This window comes from Callorhinchus milii, unplaced genomic scaffold, assembly GCF_018977255.1.
Source record: "Callorhinchus milii isolate IMCB2004 unplaced genomic scaffold, IMCB_Cmil_1.0 Scaffold24, whole genome shotgun sequence".
Taxonomy (NCBI): domain Eukaryota; kingdom Metazoa; phylum Chordata; class Chondrichthyes; order Chimaeriformes; family Callorhinchidae; genus Callorhinchus; species Callorhinchus milii.
The window spans coordinates 9,746,884-9,762,942 of record NW_024704765.1 but is presented as its reverse complement, the minus strand read 5'-3'; the positions used below and the strand labels follow the sequence as shown (position 1 = coordinate 9,762,942).

General features: G+C 38.9%; 2 protein-coding genes across 2 annotated transcripts; both read right to left on the bottom strand.

Annotated features, from left to right (window-relative positions):
• Positions 1–3,746: 3,746 nt before the first annotated feature.
• On the bottom strand, positions 3,747–4,588 carry LOC103184245 (somatostatin-1B-like). The gene is made up of 2 exons (XM_007902156.2): positions 4,260–4,588; positions 3,747–4,044 (listed from the first exon to the last, which is right to left on the bottom strand). The coding sequence occupies exons 1-2, from the start codon at positions 4,359–4,361 to the stop codon at positions 3,829–3,831; spliced, it is 318 nt and encodes a 105-aa protein (XP_007900347.1). The 5' UTR covers positions 4,362–4,588; the 3' UTR covers positions 3,747–3,828.
• Positions 4,589–6,856: 2,268 nt separating this feature from the next.
• On the bottom strand, positions 6,857–15,948 carry cenps (centromere protein S). Its single transcript, XM_007902157.2, has 5 exons — positions 15,775–15,948; positions 13,708–13,831; positions 9,938–9,971; positions 9,121–9,187; positions 6,857–7,540 (listed from the first exon to the last, which is right to left on the bottom strand). The coding sequence occupies exons 1-5, from the start codon at positions 15,814–15,816 to the stop codon at positions 7,394–7,396; spliced, it is 414 nt and encodes a 137-aa protein (XP_007900348.1). The 5' UTR covers positions 15,817–15,948; the 3' UTR covers positions 6,857–7,393.
• Between the last annotated feature and the right edge of the window lie 111 nt (positions 15,949–16,059).

Sequence of the window (16,059 nt, the reverse complement as noted above, 5' to 3'; positions counted from 1 at the left end):
TGGACTATTCTCTGTCAATAGTAAAGCTCGCCTACTGAGAAAGGTAGGAGATTTTGAAGTGCCATATTATTAAAAGGTTATTAATTATTATTAATGGACTTGGGCAAGACTTGTTGCTAACAAGGAATGTTGACTTAGTTCAAGCAGCACCTAGATTTAAGTCATAGGTGACTCAGACCGTTTATGAGCGTTATGGATATGTAGTAATAATAATCTTGCATTTGATATAGCACCTTATCACATTGAGACGTCTCAAAGGGCTTCACCGTATATATTGTAAAGTGGATCAACTGTATTTTGTGGGCGAAGCACGGCAGCCAATTGCACACAGCAGAGTCCCATAAACAGTCGTGAATTAAGGGATTATTGCCCCAGGAAAGCAATCTGCCAATCGACCGATAAAATAATATAATAAAAAATATATTCATCCAAAGCCTTTCAAAATTCAACTGTTGGAAGTGATACATTAATGAGCAAGAAGTCAGTTAACATATTCTCACTTAATTTTAAATATGTACATATGTACACAAAGAGTGTATTGAGGTATTAAGACAGTACAACGTAGTGTTCAAATTGTTCAGCACACTCAGGCTCCCCACAACATTGACTTGAAAGTGAACTCAGTTTTACTTACCTTAAATTTGACCCGACCTTGCAGGGTTAATATAAAACTTGCCATGAGGGGTAATTGTACTTGTGTATAATCAAGGATCTTAATTCCACTTAATAGACCCAGAATCCATTATAATTTGGCAAAAATGTAAAAACACTGCTCTTAAAGGGTTCTTAATAAGCGTATTGTACGAGGACAATCAACATTAACCAGATATTTTAAGACTTGAACAATATTTAATTACGTATGATGAGAATTCAGTTGATGCTAAAAAAAACGAGCACTGGGCTAATGGCCTTGTAATTGTTTATGGAATCGAAATAATCAATTAGCATTACTATTAAGTAAAATGTTTCCCCGTCAAGTTTGTTTTTCTTTAATACTCTTGATTAGCTTATAAACTGGGAAAACTATAATCACCAGTCCACCCACCACTGTTCCAACATTCGTCTAAATTGGTTCTTAGTCGTTGTTCAGTGACTGAAATGTACAGCCGTAAAGGTTCTTCCCACAGAGTGCTTTGACATTTCAATGTAATTAGATTTGTAGATGAAACACTGGAAAGATTTCAGACGAAGTCTCTGGTTGCTTATCCACAGCAGCAGTTGCTCGGAACTTTAAAAAGCAAAGGGTTATCCTAGAATATATATAATAATAATACTTGCTCTGATATAGTTCCTCATCATGTTGTTGAGATCTCAAAGCGCTTCACATATATTGTAAAGTAATATACTATCATAGAATATAAAGTAATATAATCCTTTCCAGAAAACAGCGTTACCTTCTATAGTATCCTCTCCCAAGTTGATCTTAATGTGCCAACAGACCTCAGAGAATTATACAGCACAGAAGGAGGCCATTCGGCCCATTGTGTCTGTGCCGGCTCTTTGAAAAGAGCTATCCAAATAAATCCCACTCCCCGCTCTCTCCCCATAGCTCTGCAAACTTCTCCCCAAATAATTATCTACTTCTCTCTTAAAAGTTTTTAGCGAATCAGCTTCCAACACCCTTTCAGGCAACGTATTCCAAATCCGAACAACTCACTGTGTACAAAAATTCTTCTCACCTTCCCTGTATTCCTTTAACAAACTTATTTGACTATGGGCAGCATCACAGTCAAAGCCTGTTCCTCGCTAATTGGCAATAAACAAAGATATACAAAGAGACATCACTGCTCCAGTCCAGCAATCAGGAATAGGAAATGGCTTAATTTTATCCTGCTTCATCCAGAATCTCAGACCAATTGCCCCTCATCCAAGACTTATATAATAATAATCCTTGCATTTGCTTTAGCGCCTTATCACTTCATTGAGACGTCCTCAAAGAGCTACGTAGAATATATTGTAAAGTGGATTGACTGTATTATGTGGCCAAAATTCCGCAGTCAATTGCGCACAGCAGAAAGCTTGTCTAATTCAGGGCAGACTTGGATGAGGATCAATCCTGTGACCTTCGCTCTCCATCTAACTCAATATAAGTGAGAAAGCAAGAGTCCATTTATCACTGAGCTATTGGAACCACAAATACTGTAACCACAAATAACTTTAGCCAGACATATACAGTACTGAGTGCACACGGAAACAGACAAGAACCAAGCGATTCACTAACATGGATAAACCTCAGCAACACTAACAAAAAAAACACTCGCTACCTCTAATGCCCAGAGGGGTGCAACTACTTGGCTTTACTGTCAGTGTCTTTACAATTGCCCCCACTCACAATCAGACCCTCTCCAATACCCTTACCTCTTTAAAGGCCCCAATCTTTCAGTCTACACCTCAAACTTTTCTTCTCTGGGACAGGACCAGATAAAGAGATGTGAGAGTGGATTGGCTCACAACTTTATAATCCAGGACCATTTTGTTGAGGTGGGGCAAAGGTCAGGGCTGGAGGTAGTTACCGTGTTCAATTCTTTCTGTGACTGCTTAAATTGTACAAATTGATTGGATTATTAACACTGTTGAGTTTATTTTGATTCAGGTTCAGAAAAACTAATTGTGAGCCCCAGGCTTGTTGAATGAAAAGTCATTGGTGAATAGCACTATGAGATGCTACAAGGACGCTTATATAAATGCAAGTTGTGGTTGAATAATCTCATGCACTATTGAGGTTTGTGTTTATTCTTCTTAAACCCATTAAAACCTGTGACATCTCAGGTCCGATTTGCTCCTCTGAAGATCCAGTAAAGCTGAGAAGAAAAATGAAACACAAAGAGTAACTGAAGTCCTGATAATAATACTTGCATTTCATATAGCGCCTTATCACATAATTGAGCTGTCGCAAAGCGCTTCACAGATATACTGTAAAGTGCAGTGACTGTGTGTTTTCGAAACAGGAGCAACGTCCCACAAACAAGCACGATAGTGACCAGTTTTATTTTGGGGGATTTGTTGGGAAAGAAACTTTTGAACAGTGCCATGGGGGTCTTTAACATCCACCTGATGAGGCAGAAGGGATCTCGGTTTAATGTCTCGTCCGAAGGACAGCACCTCTGAGAATCCAACACCCCTCAGCACTGCATTGGAGTGTCAGCTTATGTGATTCTGAGTCCCGATGTGGGGTTTGAACCCTCAACTTTCTGACTCAGATATGAAAACACTACCGACTGAGCCAGGCTGACACACAACCCTTCCAAATGCAACAATAACACTCTTGAAAATAGTCACTGCGCTTTACAGTATATCGTGTGAATCGCTTTGAGATGTTTTGAAGATGTGATAAGATGTCTGAAATGAAATTACTATTAGTCACAGGTGTCAGTCTGGCTCAGTTGGTTTCACTCTTGCCTCTGAGTCAGAAAGTTGTGGGCTGTGGGTATGAGTTAAGATATGAGCTTCACTGCCGCGGGATGCGCTGAGCAGGGACCTGTGCATCTCTTTAGCGCAGCGGATGATTAAAGGGGAACATGGGAATAATTCAGATTCTTTTCCTTTAAAAAAACGCACAAGACACTGTGAATTCTAATGCAGAATTTCCATTTATTAAAATGTAATCATTTTACGTCGCCTTTTAGAAAGCCACCTATTTATTTTCCAGTTTTATTTCAGTGAATATTTACAAATCGTTTGATGTATGGAAGGGGTGGGGGGGGGGGGGAGGGGAGTGGAGAGGAGGGGGTGCAGGGAATTGGGGCAGTGGGGGGGGGGGAAGTGTTTACATATCAACAGGAAAACACAAACTGGATTTTTAAAAAATGTTTATCTTTGACAAATCCACTAACAGTGCGAGAAGGTTTTCCAGAAGAACAGTTTGCACCCTGCCTTCGGTTTTCTGGGAGGGATTTCACCGGCAGCTGATCTCTCCTCGAAATCAGTCCCCTCTTCTTTGCTCAGACCCAATGGGGCGATGACACTTTCTAACAGATTGTCATCCACGTCCAACAATCCCGCCAGCAGCTTCGCAATCAGGCGTTTCTTGTCCTTTACCATCTCCTGTTGGATGGAGAGAAGAAACTTTTTTTTTTTGGTAAAATTCATGCGAGTTTAAATCCACGACTGATGGTGGGACACAGCTGTGCGCAACTGACTGCCGAATTTGGCCCCAAATAGTCACCACTTTACAGTACATTCTGTGAAGGGCGTTGAGACATATCAACGACGTGATAATGCGCGATATCAAATGCAAGGATTATTATTATTTTACTCACCCTGTTCAGCTGCAGACCCATTCGTTCCTCCTGTGGTTCAACTCCCTGAACAGTTACAATGAACAACAGACACACGACACTTGCGAATGCTTGCCACTGCATGCTGGACTCAAACTTTCTCTCTTTTCAATGGATCTGTCGAGCTTTCACTGACTCTTTCCCTGTTTTGCTGAGAAAACTCTAATTGTCCTGCTTTTATAATGCAGCACAATTATAGCACTCGCTGACGTGCAAAATTAGTGCTATAATCAGACACTAATATACAATGAGAACCATTAACTGGAACATTAAAAAAATGACAAAGTCAACAACTGGAAAAAAATGTTAATTTAGAAAGATCATAATTGATTTATTTTATATTTTCCAATTTCGATTTGCATCAAAGATTAGAACACTGATAATTAAAAGAGCTTTCCAATTTAGAATGAGTCAGTCTTTGTGTGTTTTGTATAGAGCTTTCAACATCAATCTTCTATAATATCCAACACACAAAAAACACTTCTACGAATTAAAGTGGAGGTAGAAATTGTTCCAGCTCTAGAAATCCACAAGAAATGAAACTTTTTCGTCTTACCATGAATCATCTGTCCTTCAAATGAGACATTAAACCAATCTGTCATCTGATCTATTAAAAAAAGTGGCTCCCCTTGGCAATACCACTTGATGACCCTAACAGGAAATAATGCCTGTTACAGAACATAAGATTTTCACAACTCAGAAAGTCATTGTTTTCAAAGACTGATAAGGAATCAGTGAGGCTGAAGCCTGAGTTTGCGGAGAGAATTGATGTCATGGGACAACTCTGAGAAAGGGGTGATGCCAACACCAATCTAACATGACTAGTGGAGCTGAGACAATTCTCTTTGATAGACTCTCGTTGGGCGATCTGATACATGAGCCAGAAAGGTCCACAGTATTACATGATTGACCTCCAGTTTACTAAATAAGGGTTCAGCAGCTTATGGGATGTTGGGACTCTTCATGGGGAATTTGTCTGTAGAACAAACATTTAGCCAGCTCTGAGTTTTGTAACATTTCCACAAGAAGATTACATTCGTATAGTGCTTTTCACATCGGGAAGACGTCTCAATATCAATATAATAATAATCCTTGCATTTGATATAGTACCTTATCACATCTTCAAGATGTCTCAAAGTGATTCACAGAATATACTGTACATTTTGTGGGTAAAACGAGGCAGCCAATTACGCACAACAGTGCCCCACAAACAGTTGTGATTTGGGTGATCTACATCAATTATAGTTATTTAATTTCTCAATTGGCCGTATCGATTTTGCTGAAGAAACTGGAAAGATTGAAATAGCAGGTCTTGTTTATAGTCTGGTTTGTGGGTCACGTGTAAGGTCTGATATATGCCCTAATGTTCCACTTGAATAGCCCTGACATTAACAAGGGACATATCAGTACCATTACGTAAATTAAAAGAATTTGACCTTTGCGTTTTACACTTACTCTTTCCTGACAAGTAGGAAATAAGGGTTAAACGCCATCCTCACCACAAGATTGTCTTCAAAATGTCACTAACTGTTCTCATCTGAGTCAGAAGATCATGGGTTCAAGCCCCATGTTGGGACTTTGTACTCAGTCTAGATTGACATCATGCTGTTCGTGGGACATCGTTTTGTTCTGGTTGTCGCGTTTGCCTACACACATTGACTACACTGTACGGTAAAATTCTGTGAAGTGCTTTGAGTTGTCGGTACGATGTCATGAGGTGCTGTTTCATAATTTTATTATTAGAACTTTAAATACATTCCTCCAAACAATATCTAAACGTGAACTTTTCTCACTAGAGCTCCTTTTGCCTATACAGTGGCAAATTATCCTTAGGCTGAGTTTGAGACTTTGGTTACTATCAGTTTCAAAAAGACTAAAAAAAGTGGCCTCGTTAGTGATTTGCCCACATTAATGGGTATTAATTCAGCTCGGTTGATAGTGTTCATACATCTGTCGTAGACGGTTATCAGGATTTCTGATACTTTTCACCACAAACTACAGTCAATCCACTTTACATTATAGTCTGTGAAGCGCTTGCTTTGAGACGTCTCAACGACATATAAGGTGCAATGCAAGTACTATTATCATTATTTCCATTACAGCACACTCAATACCGTAAAGCATTTTGAGCCACTTCAACATGTTAAGGTACTATAAAATTACAAGTGCTTCTTTCTATTATGAGGTGAGGTGTGCACAAAAATCTAAGTACTGCAAGAAGGTCGATTAAGTTATAACACTTAGACTGAACAGCAAGGGTATGAATAGAGTAAAAAACCTCACACAAGTCATATCAAGTCGGAAGATTTCAGTCTCAAACAGGATTGTTAATTGTTTCTTCATTCAAAACCTCATTGTTTCTTTTTTACAAGATAAGCTAATTAAACTGACAACAGGGCAACCACAAGCAACCACAATAATCCCTCCAAAAAACAAAACAATAATAAATTGGTTATTTTCAGTCTACGACTGTTTGTGGGACATTGCTGTGCGCAATTGGCTGCCGCGTTCGCCCACAAATATACAGTCAATTCACTTTACAGTGTGTTCTGTGAAGCGCTTTGGGATGTCCTCCCGACGTGAAAAGCGCTATATCAAATGCAAGGATTATTATTATTATGTGAAAAAAATAAGTAATTTCTCGTTGGACTTAAGACGAGTAACTTTTCTTTACAAGTGCCAAGTAGAATTTCAACACATCAAAGTTTAGAGATAGCATTATTACAGCTAAGGCATCAGGGTGAATCTTTGATAAATATTCTTCTTGGGTTCAATTGTTTTTAATTCTTGCAGTGAAGTCAAATTCAGCTGGATTCTGTTTAATTATTTCAGGTGTTATTTGTTGGTTACTTTAATCCACGATTGTTTGTGGCACACTGATGTGCGCCATTGGCTGCCTCGTTTCGCCACCAAAATCGCAGTCAATTTAACCACTTTATAATATATTTTGTGAAGCGCTTTGAGATGTCTTAACTACGTGATAAGGCGCTATATCAGTATTATTATTACTTTCTCCAAGCTGCTGTTTACTCATGAAAGAAAATCAGTTCAAAGATTGATGGGAAACTGTTCAATGACCTCATTTCCGGACTTAGGTCTAAAACACGTCATCTGAGCTACTCCATACAAGTGTCGTCACTTTCAGTTACTGTGGATTCAGTCTGAACATTAGATTTCTTCTTTCCTTTCCCTGCAGTAAACAATGTCTTCTTCTCCACATTATCGGATGCAAGGTCATCACACTTCTTTGTTATGAATTTTTGCTGAAAGAGAATAATAAATATAAATAAATTATAATAATCTTTGCATTGATATAGCGCCTTATCAAGTCGCTGAGACGTCTCAAAGCGCTTCACAGAATACATTGTAAAGTGAATTGTTTGTGTATTTTGTGGGCAAAATAAAGAATATATGACTGCCAGTTGCAGTTACCTTAGGCCAAACTAAGCTCACATTGCTAATGTGGGGATAGTGGAGCCTGGTCTCTCTTAGTTTCCTGCTGGTGGTCGAGTCTCTCTGTGGGCTCTTGAAAGACTTCTTTTACCATTTTAATGGAGTCTTCGTATAATGTTCTGAAGCTTTAATATTTATTGTTTTAACGTATCACAAAAATGTATTGGAGACATCATTAAACCTGAGCATTCTAGTCCTGCTGCCTTCATACATCTGAAAATATTCTTCTGGGTTCACTTTTTCTATTGCCTCTTATATCCCTCCATAAGGTCTTCTCTGAGACGTCTCAACACTTTCTAACAATGATTTAATAGAAGACAGCCAGAGAATTAAAGTCATAGCCTTAATAAATGGTAGCAACCCCCTAGGGAAATCCAAGTAGGATATTAAATCCGTGGCATTCCCTTTAGTTAATAAGTTTCATATTATAATAATAATCCTTGCATTTGATATAGCGCTTTTCACGTCGGGAGGACGTCCCAAAGCGCTTCACAGAACACACTGTAAAGTGAATTGACTGTATATTTTGTGAGCGAAACACGGCAGCCAATTGTCCACAGATCTACTTGGAAAATAGTTTCTTAATTCTCATTAATCTAAATTAATCCTAATAAACTATCAACCATTGTCAGATTGCTGCATTATTATGTCTCAATCTGATACTTTTGGACCAGCTGGACTGCACCAGAAGGTTGCACATGATCCACTTATTGCAATTTTGCAACAGATGGTGGCACTATTGTTGAAGAAAGGAACGGATCTGCACAGGGAAAGAGAGCAACTAAAAATCCCAACAAACTACGTAATGGGAGGGTGAGGCAGTGGAAGTTGAAGTAGTCTATTATTCTTCGTTGAGCGGCAGAAGTTAACACCTGGCAGCTGCAGAAAATGTTAAGCGCTTTGAGATGTCTCAACGACGTGTTAAGGCACTATATCAAATGCAAAGGTTATTATTATTATTATAATACATACACTTTAGAGAAATTTAGAATAATTAAGCAGGATGAAACTTGAGGTGAATAAGTGTAACATTAATAAGCACTGTTGTGTAAATTGAATGCACAATGAATAGATACTCATTGTTAGGGGCAGTTAAACAAGGAGAACAATTGGGATTCAATTACTGACTACAGACCATAAGTATCCATATGATATAAGGTTGCTTTCAACAAGATTGGGATGAATCTAGAAAATAGTTGGTTATCAGTTGAACCAACTTATTTCAACTCTGAGTAATTGTAGGAAGGGAACAGTTGGAATATTGTGTGTAATTCTGGGTGATTTGGGCCTTACATTTACAAGAAGATGGTGTTAAGAGTGCTGTAAATCTGCAGGCTATTTTAAAAAGGAAAAACACAGATAAAATGGGGGACAAAAATGTAGATCTCACCAACGCTGTGCTCCTTCTAGACAGGAGTTTCACATCTTCAGTATTAACAGTGCTTCGCTTTCCATGTCTACAGAAAGAAATCCCAGCAAATCAATATTAATCTTAGAAAATATTTTAAAACATGTTCTTGAAATGCTAAATTCCACTGTGGAAGAAAATTATGTTCATTTTCTTATTTACTAATCCCTGCATTTGGTATAGTTTGCGAACATCAGGTCTTTGAAGCGATTGACCAATTATTCAGAATATTCACATTTACACTAAATCGGTAATCTCAGATAACAGGAAAATGAAATATTTTTGTTACAATGCAGCTCAACTGACAAGATTGTTTTTACTGAGCAATGATTCACCTTTTTAAACAGGCGTATCTATGTGTAATACAAAATAAACAACTTGAGCACCAACAACATTCTGCACATTGCAAACATGCAAGTGCTTTCTATTAATTGCTCAGCATATAGAAGGGTGAGAAAGACAAAATCCTCCTCAGCCTTAATTATTTTCTAAACAAAATAAATACTGATCAGCAATTGCTCTACTGAAGAGAATTTGGAACCCTGCACATTTTTAGCAACTGCCCTTGAAAATCATATGAACTTCAATGCTTAAAAAGTTTGACGGTTAAATTATAATCCTTGCGTTACATGAAAGAAAAAATTCTTAGTCCTGAGAGAATTATTTTTAGTCCTGGTTTACATCAGCTATAAAAAATCAGTAGAGAAATTAATATTATTATAAGGCTAATTACTTGGGTATGTCTCCATGAGGTGTTATGACGCTTAACAATATTTTTATTAAAATTGGTGTTACCCACCTTGAAAATAGTTCAAGATCCTGTGCAAAAATTTCTGAAATACAAAATGTAAAACAATAAGTTGAGACACTGAAAAATTTACTACACAGCAAATCTTTCCATCCATCCAGATCATTCAACTGCAGAATATGGTTCCTGAAAATGTGCATCAATTTCAATATAGTCAACTTCTGATAACTCAATGCTATTTAGCCCTAAAGATTCTGATTTAAAGGTAGTCATTGCTAATGTAAAAATAATGAACGTTTTGCAAAGTAATACAATCAAGCCTAATGCATTCTGCACTGTTTAAAATAATAATGTACTAATCCTTACATTTGATATAGCATACATCACCAAAATGTCTCAAAAGGTTTTCAACATTATAGGCAATACGTTTTGAGACATTCCACAGGGAAACACTTCACAGGAAACTGCTGCAAAGTGTATTTATTGTGGGTGTATCTGCAGGTGAACACAGCAGCTACTTTGCATACGTCAAGGTCCCACAAGTAGTCTTGAAGTGAATAATTTATCTGGAGGACTGTTAGTCAGGACATCAGGAGAACCTCAGGATCAGGTGACCTGCCTACCTTGATGTCTCGATTTCTCCCATTCTCAGCGAGTTCATTGCAAAGGGGGAAAGATAAACAGTGGTCACGAGTTATTACTCCACACAGCCCTACACCTGGTTACAAATTACTACCGACCTAAATACAGATGGTAACTTCAGAACATAACTTTAGATAATTCTGCAAACCCATGCTAGAGGTCTGTGTGAGGTGATAAAAGTGGATGAAAATAAGTATTGTTTTATTACCTAACAGACTAACCATGGAACTACGCACATGAAGATTTTAGGATGCACACCTCTGAGGGTGGGTCTCACCAACATCCTGTAGAAACGCAACCTTAACAAAAGTCAAAATGTACAAAAGTCATCAATCTGTAATGATTTTGTGGGGGTGGGGGTAGGGGTGGGGGTTTGCCTCAGAGAAATGAGTGAGGAGTTTAGAGTAAGAAAATGCCTTTACCCAAGTTGTTCTCTAATTACACCAACCCAGCCCAAAATTAGGCAACTTACAATAGTTGTTCCTGGTTTCGTTCACACGAAATGGCTTTAAATACCAAATGGTGCTACAAAGGCTCGACTTCAAAATGGTTAGCTGTCAACACAACCAATGCATATCATCCTTATCAGATTAAGAATATAGCAGGCTCATTTCTGAGTACTGACCTAAATTAAAGGTGGTAATAAAAAAATGTACTCACAGCAAAAAAAACTTAACCCCTTATGACATGTCAAGCGACTCCCTGGATGGTGGAAGGTGAACTCAATGGACCTTGGTCTTCTTTTGCCGAGCAAATTCTTATGTTCTTATGTAACACAGAAATAGTGATAATCCCTAAATTTACAGAGGGGCATTAACAGCTGTCACTAGATAGAAAGGGTGGTGGAGGCCAAGAAAATTAACAATTTATTTTTCGTTATAATAACTTGGGCAAAACCAGAGTAGAATTATTCTCCATTATTTCTTTCCTTCCTACAAGATGTTCCCAGATACGTAAAACACCGTCTCTGATTATGCTAGGTTTTGTCAGGATTACCTGGAAGTCGTTAACAAAAGATAATTACGCGGGGGCTGGAAGAGAAACTATTGGCGGAGACAAATTGGAAACGGTTTGAGAGATAGGACCTGAAGTTTCATTTGGGAGATTTTTTCAGTCTGGAAAGCCAAGTATCTCGACGCATTCCAGGACTCAAAAGTTGAATTTTCTTAAATCTCAGAACCAAAAGTTGCAATTAACACAACATATCCAGTGTCAATATCTCACCTTAGAACCCCCTGCCCCTATTTCCACTTCTAATAGCCCAGAATCCTTATAACTAACAGGAACTTGTCTAGTTCCTTTTTGAAACCTTCTGTGTGTTCTTGTGTCCAAAGCTGTAGTGGTAGTTTGTTCTAAATTATTTTCACAATGTTTTAGCAAGCAATCTGCACTTTAATAAATGCAATTAATTTATTGAAAATAGCAAAGAAGACATATGAAGCTAACATATCTTGGCAAGGTATTCAAGATGTCAATTGTTTTTCAGATACACACACAGCCTAATGTACGATAAACAATCAAATCTACAGGGTTAGTTTTGAAGAAAAGAACACCATACTCCATTTTGATGATAGAATTTAACTCATCACTTTTATAAAATTATTTATTTTTGTTGGAATTACTGTAAAAAATGAAGATGATATTTACTGTTTCATCATTATTCAGGATAGAGTGAGATGTGAGAAAAATCAATGGTATTCAAAAATCTTTTTCAATTCTAACAAAATTGATCTAATTGTTTTGAAAAAGCAGTGAAAACTTTTATTTTACCAATTGCATTTTAAAACCACTTTATGACCAAAAATGCAACATTATCTCGCTGTTTAGCATAAAGATTTTATCACTTCCTGAAATGCGATGAGATGGAGATCTGCACATTGCACTATCTATCCCTTCTGTGAAATAATTCTTTATTTCAAGTTAAAGTATTGAATTATGGTCTAAAGCAAAAAGTTAATTTGTGATTCATTTTGAAATCTAGATGAACAGTTATCTGAAAGTACAAGAGTGCCTCACTAGGCAGTCCAAGTCAGTTTTTTATTTCACTTTTTCAAATTGGCATGACTCCTCTGCCCAACTAAATGTGTGGATGTAACCTGTACAACTTCAAATCATAATAATAATAATCCTTGCATTTGATATTTGGAAGTGATACAATATTAAACTATCTGTTGCAAGAAAATTCACTAAAAAAATGTATTTAAGAAATACTGATTATTTCACTGTTTCTTAAAACAATATCCAAGAAACAGAAATGATTTTATCAGTTTCCTTGCATCATATTTCCCCTCAAGGACCTTTGATAACATCACTACCCTCATTTAAACAACCTTTTAGTTAGCATTTTTAAGGCAATGTTACAGTGACCTTATTTTTGTTAAATTTGACGATATGCCATACTTGTTTTAAGGAGATATTCTGAGACAAAGTTGTTCATTTTACCTTTGGACCATACTGCTGGGTACAAGTATGGCATGGATGGTTAGTAAAATTGTACAAAATTCAGGATCAACTGATTCCTTGAACCGGTATGAAACATCAGTATTAATAATTCCAGTCTGTTCTTAAATAACATACAATCATTACAAATTGTTCAATCCCAGTTGTAAGACCCATAACCTTTCAGCAAAACAAATAAACTACAACTTATTTGAACATATGTTGATATATTTTAGACAAAATAAAATAAAATTATTTGTTGAAACAGTTCCTTTGCTCTGCCAGGGAACTCGGGATGGTCACTGCTATCTTTGCCCTCCCACACAAATAACCTGTTACATTACTTCTCATTGGCAAGCAAATATTCAAAATAAAATGGAGCAATGAGGAAAAAAACAATCCCCAAAAGAACATCAGTGCATCAATAGTGGATAGACAGAGAGGATCAGTATGGCACTAGCTGTTTCACCGGGCAAATTTACAAGGCACCTAATTGAAAGTTAGGGGAATTGATTGATAGTAACAGCATAATTCTCAGCAGCTGGTTCATGATAGAAACCATAACAGAGTCTTTGGAAAATCATCTGACTTCCTGCTTGCCAAGGAACATTGAATGCATGACACAAGAAAACCTAAACGGAGAGAAAAAGTAAATGGTGCAGTTAAAGACCTAATGTTTTTCTATACAAACACCTGAAATACCTAAAGTGAACAACTGGATAAGAAAGTGATATTCATACCACACTGTCGGAAGGTTGTTTCTGCTATGGCTGCAATGGTTTGTTTGTTGAACTCTTTTCCTTTGTCTTCCCCAACCTCTTGACAAAGACATCCAACGGTGTAGTGCACTGCAGCTCGAAGTCTCTGTAAGAACAAGCTATTTTTTTAAAAAAAAAATACTTTAAAGACTAGCAACGAGTTTTCAAACGTTTCAAAGAAGAAAACATAATAGCAACCAAAACATAAAACAGCAAAATTCTGTTATCTATTGCAGTACCTTGGGACGGCTTCCCGACGTGAAAGGCACTATACAAATGTATACAAATTTGTTGTTTGTTATTGTGCATCAATCATACAAAGAAAGCCAAAGTAATAGGACAGGAAATAGCCTTTCTTGGTGACTGAGCCAATACAGTACTGAAGGAAACTGAATTGAGGTGCCATCTGCCTCTAACCTTCAAGCATAAAATATTTTTCTTAAAAAAATTAGTTCTTTCCACACTGTATCACCACCAAAGAATGAAAACAAATATTTGGGGGAGGGGTCTGAACCTTGGTGGGATTTCCCTCTCCCCCAGCCTGAGGAGCCCTGCATTTGTCACACACTTGCTCCCAGTGCGTTGTGTGCTGTGCCATTGAATTGGTAATTCAGTAAGTAGAAACCAGTTGTTCTTCAATTGGCAGATAGATCGCTTTCTGAGGTTAATAATAATCCCTTTAAAAAAGTCACTAAATCCACGACTGTTTGTGTGGCGCTTCTGTGTGCAATTGGCAGTCGCAAAATACACAAGTCACTCCAATTTACAGTATATTCTGTGAAGCGCTTTGAGACATCTCAACGACAAAAACCTTACTGGCAAATAAGTGGAGTCCTGTAGCTCAGTGGTTAGAGCACTCGCTTTGCGAGTGAGAGACCTGAGTTCAATTCCCGGCAGAGGGCGAAACCTTGGGCAAGTTTCCTTACTCCACACAGAGCCTAATAATAATCCTCCAAAACCAAACACAATAATAAATTGGTCATTTTCAATCCACGACTGTCTGTGGGACATTGCTGTGTGCAATTGGCTGCCGCGTTCGCCCACAAATATACAGTCAATTCACTTTACAGTGTGTTCTGTGAAGCGCTTTGGGACGTCCTCCCGACGTGAAAAGCGCTACATCAAATGCAAGGATTATTATTATTATTATTATTATTATCAATATGCAATTCAAACAAGTCTTAAGGAATGATGTACCCGCTCTGTTCTTCGTTAAGTATTTTTAAATTGTTTTGTTTTAGGCTGGAGGGCAATATGGACAGCTGGCGAGATAATAATAATAATAATAATAATAATAATAGAACTGGAACAAATGTTTAAAAAGTTTTCAGCAATATCCTAATTGTGAAATGACCTGATAAACAAACCTATTTTACTTGTTACTCGTCATAAATATGGCCGAGCGCATAACAATAATAATAATAATAATACACAATAAATAATAATCTTTGCGTTTGTCATAGCGCCTGATCATGTGCTGTGGGACGTCTCGAAGCGCTTCACAGGATATACTGTGAAGTGCAAAACAACGCCCACAAAATAATCCCCAACATCCATTGTGAGGGGTGAGGGAGGGGGTGAGAGGGGGGACTGAGGGGGTGAGGGAGGGGGTGTTGAGGGGGAGGGAGGGGGCGGTGATGAGTTGAGAGGCGGGGCCTGCGGGAGGGGGTGAGGTGAGGGGTGAGGGAGTGTTGAGGGGGTGTTGTTGGGGGGGAGGGGGTGAGGGGGGATGTTTGTCGGTGAGGGAGGGAGTGTTGAGGAGGGGGTGAGGAGGGGGTGTGTTGGGGGGGGAGGGGGTGTGAGGGAGGGGGTGTTGGGGTGAGGGAGGGGGTGTTGGGGAGGGGGTGTGTTGGGGGGGTGTTGTGGGGGGGGAGGGGGTGTGGGGGGGGAGGGGGTGTGTTGGGGTGAGGGAGGGGGTGTTGGGGAGGGGGTGAGGCTGAGGGGTGTTGGGGAGGGGTGAGGGAGGGGGTGTTGAGGAGGGGGTGAGGAGGGGGTGTTGGGGTGAGGGGGGGGTGTTGGGGTGTGTTGGGGGGGGGCGCGGGTCGGTACCTGGGTGTGCGCGGCCCTGTCCCGCTCCGCCGCCGCCGCCATGACCTTTCCCGCTCGCGGCTCGTATTTTCCCGCCAACACTCGGCCCTACGGCGCCTCCCAGAGGACACGAGGCCGGAGAGGCGAACGCGTTCCTCGAAATCCAACCCCCACCACCTCTCTCTCTCTCTCTCTCTCTCCTCAGTACCAACCACTCCCTGTGCCTGTGTGCACCATAACAACAACAACAATAATCCTGGGGAGACTCAGCAGGTCAGGCAGCATCTATGGAGAGAGGGAAAGTGA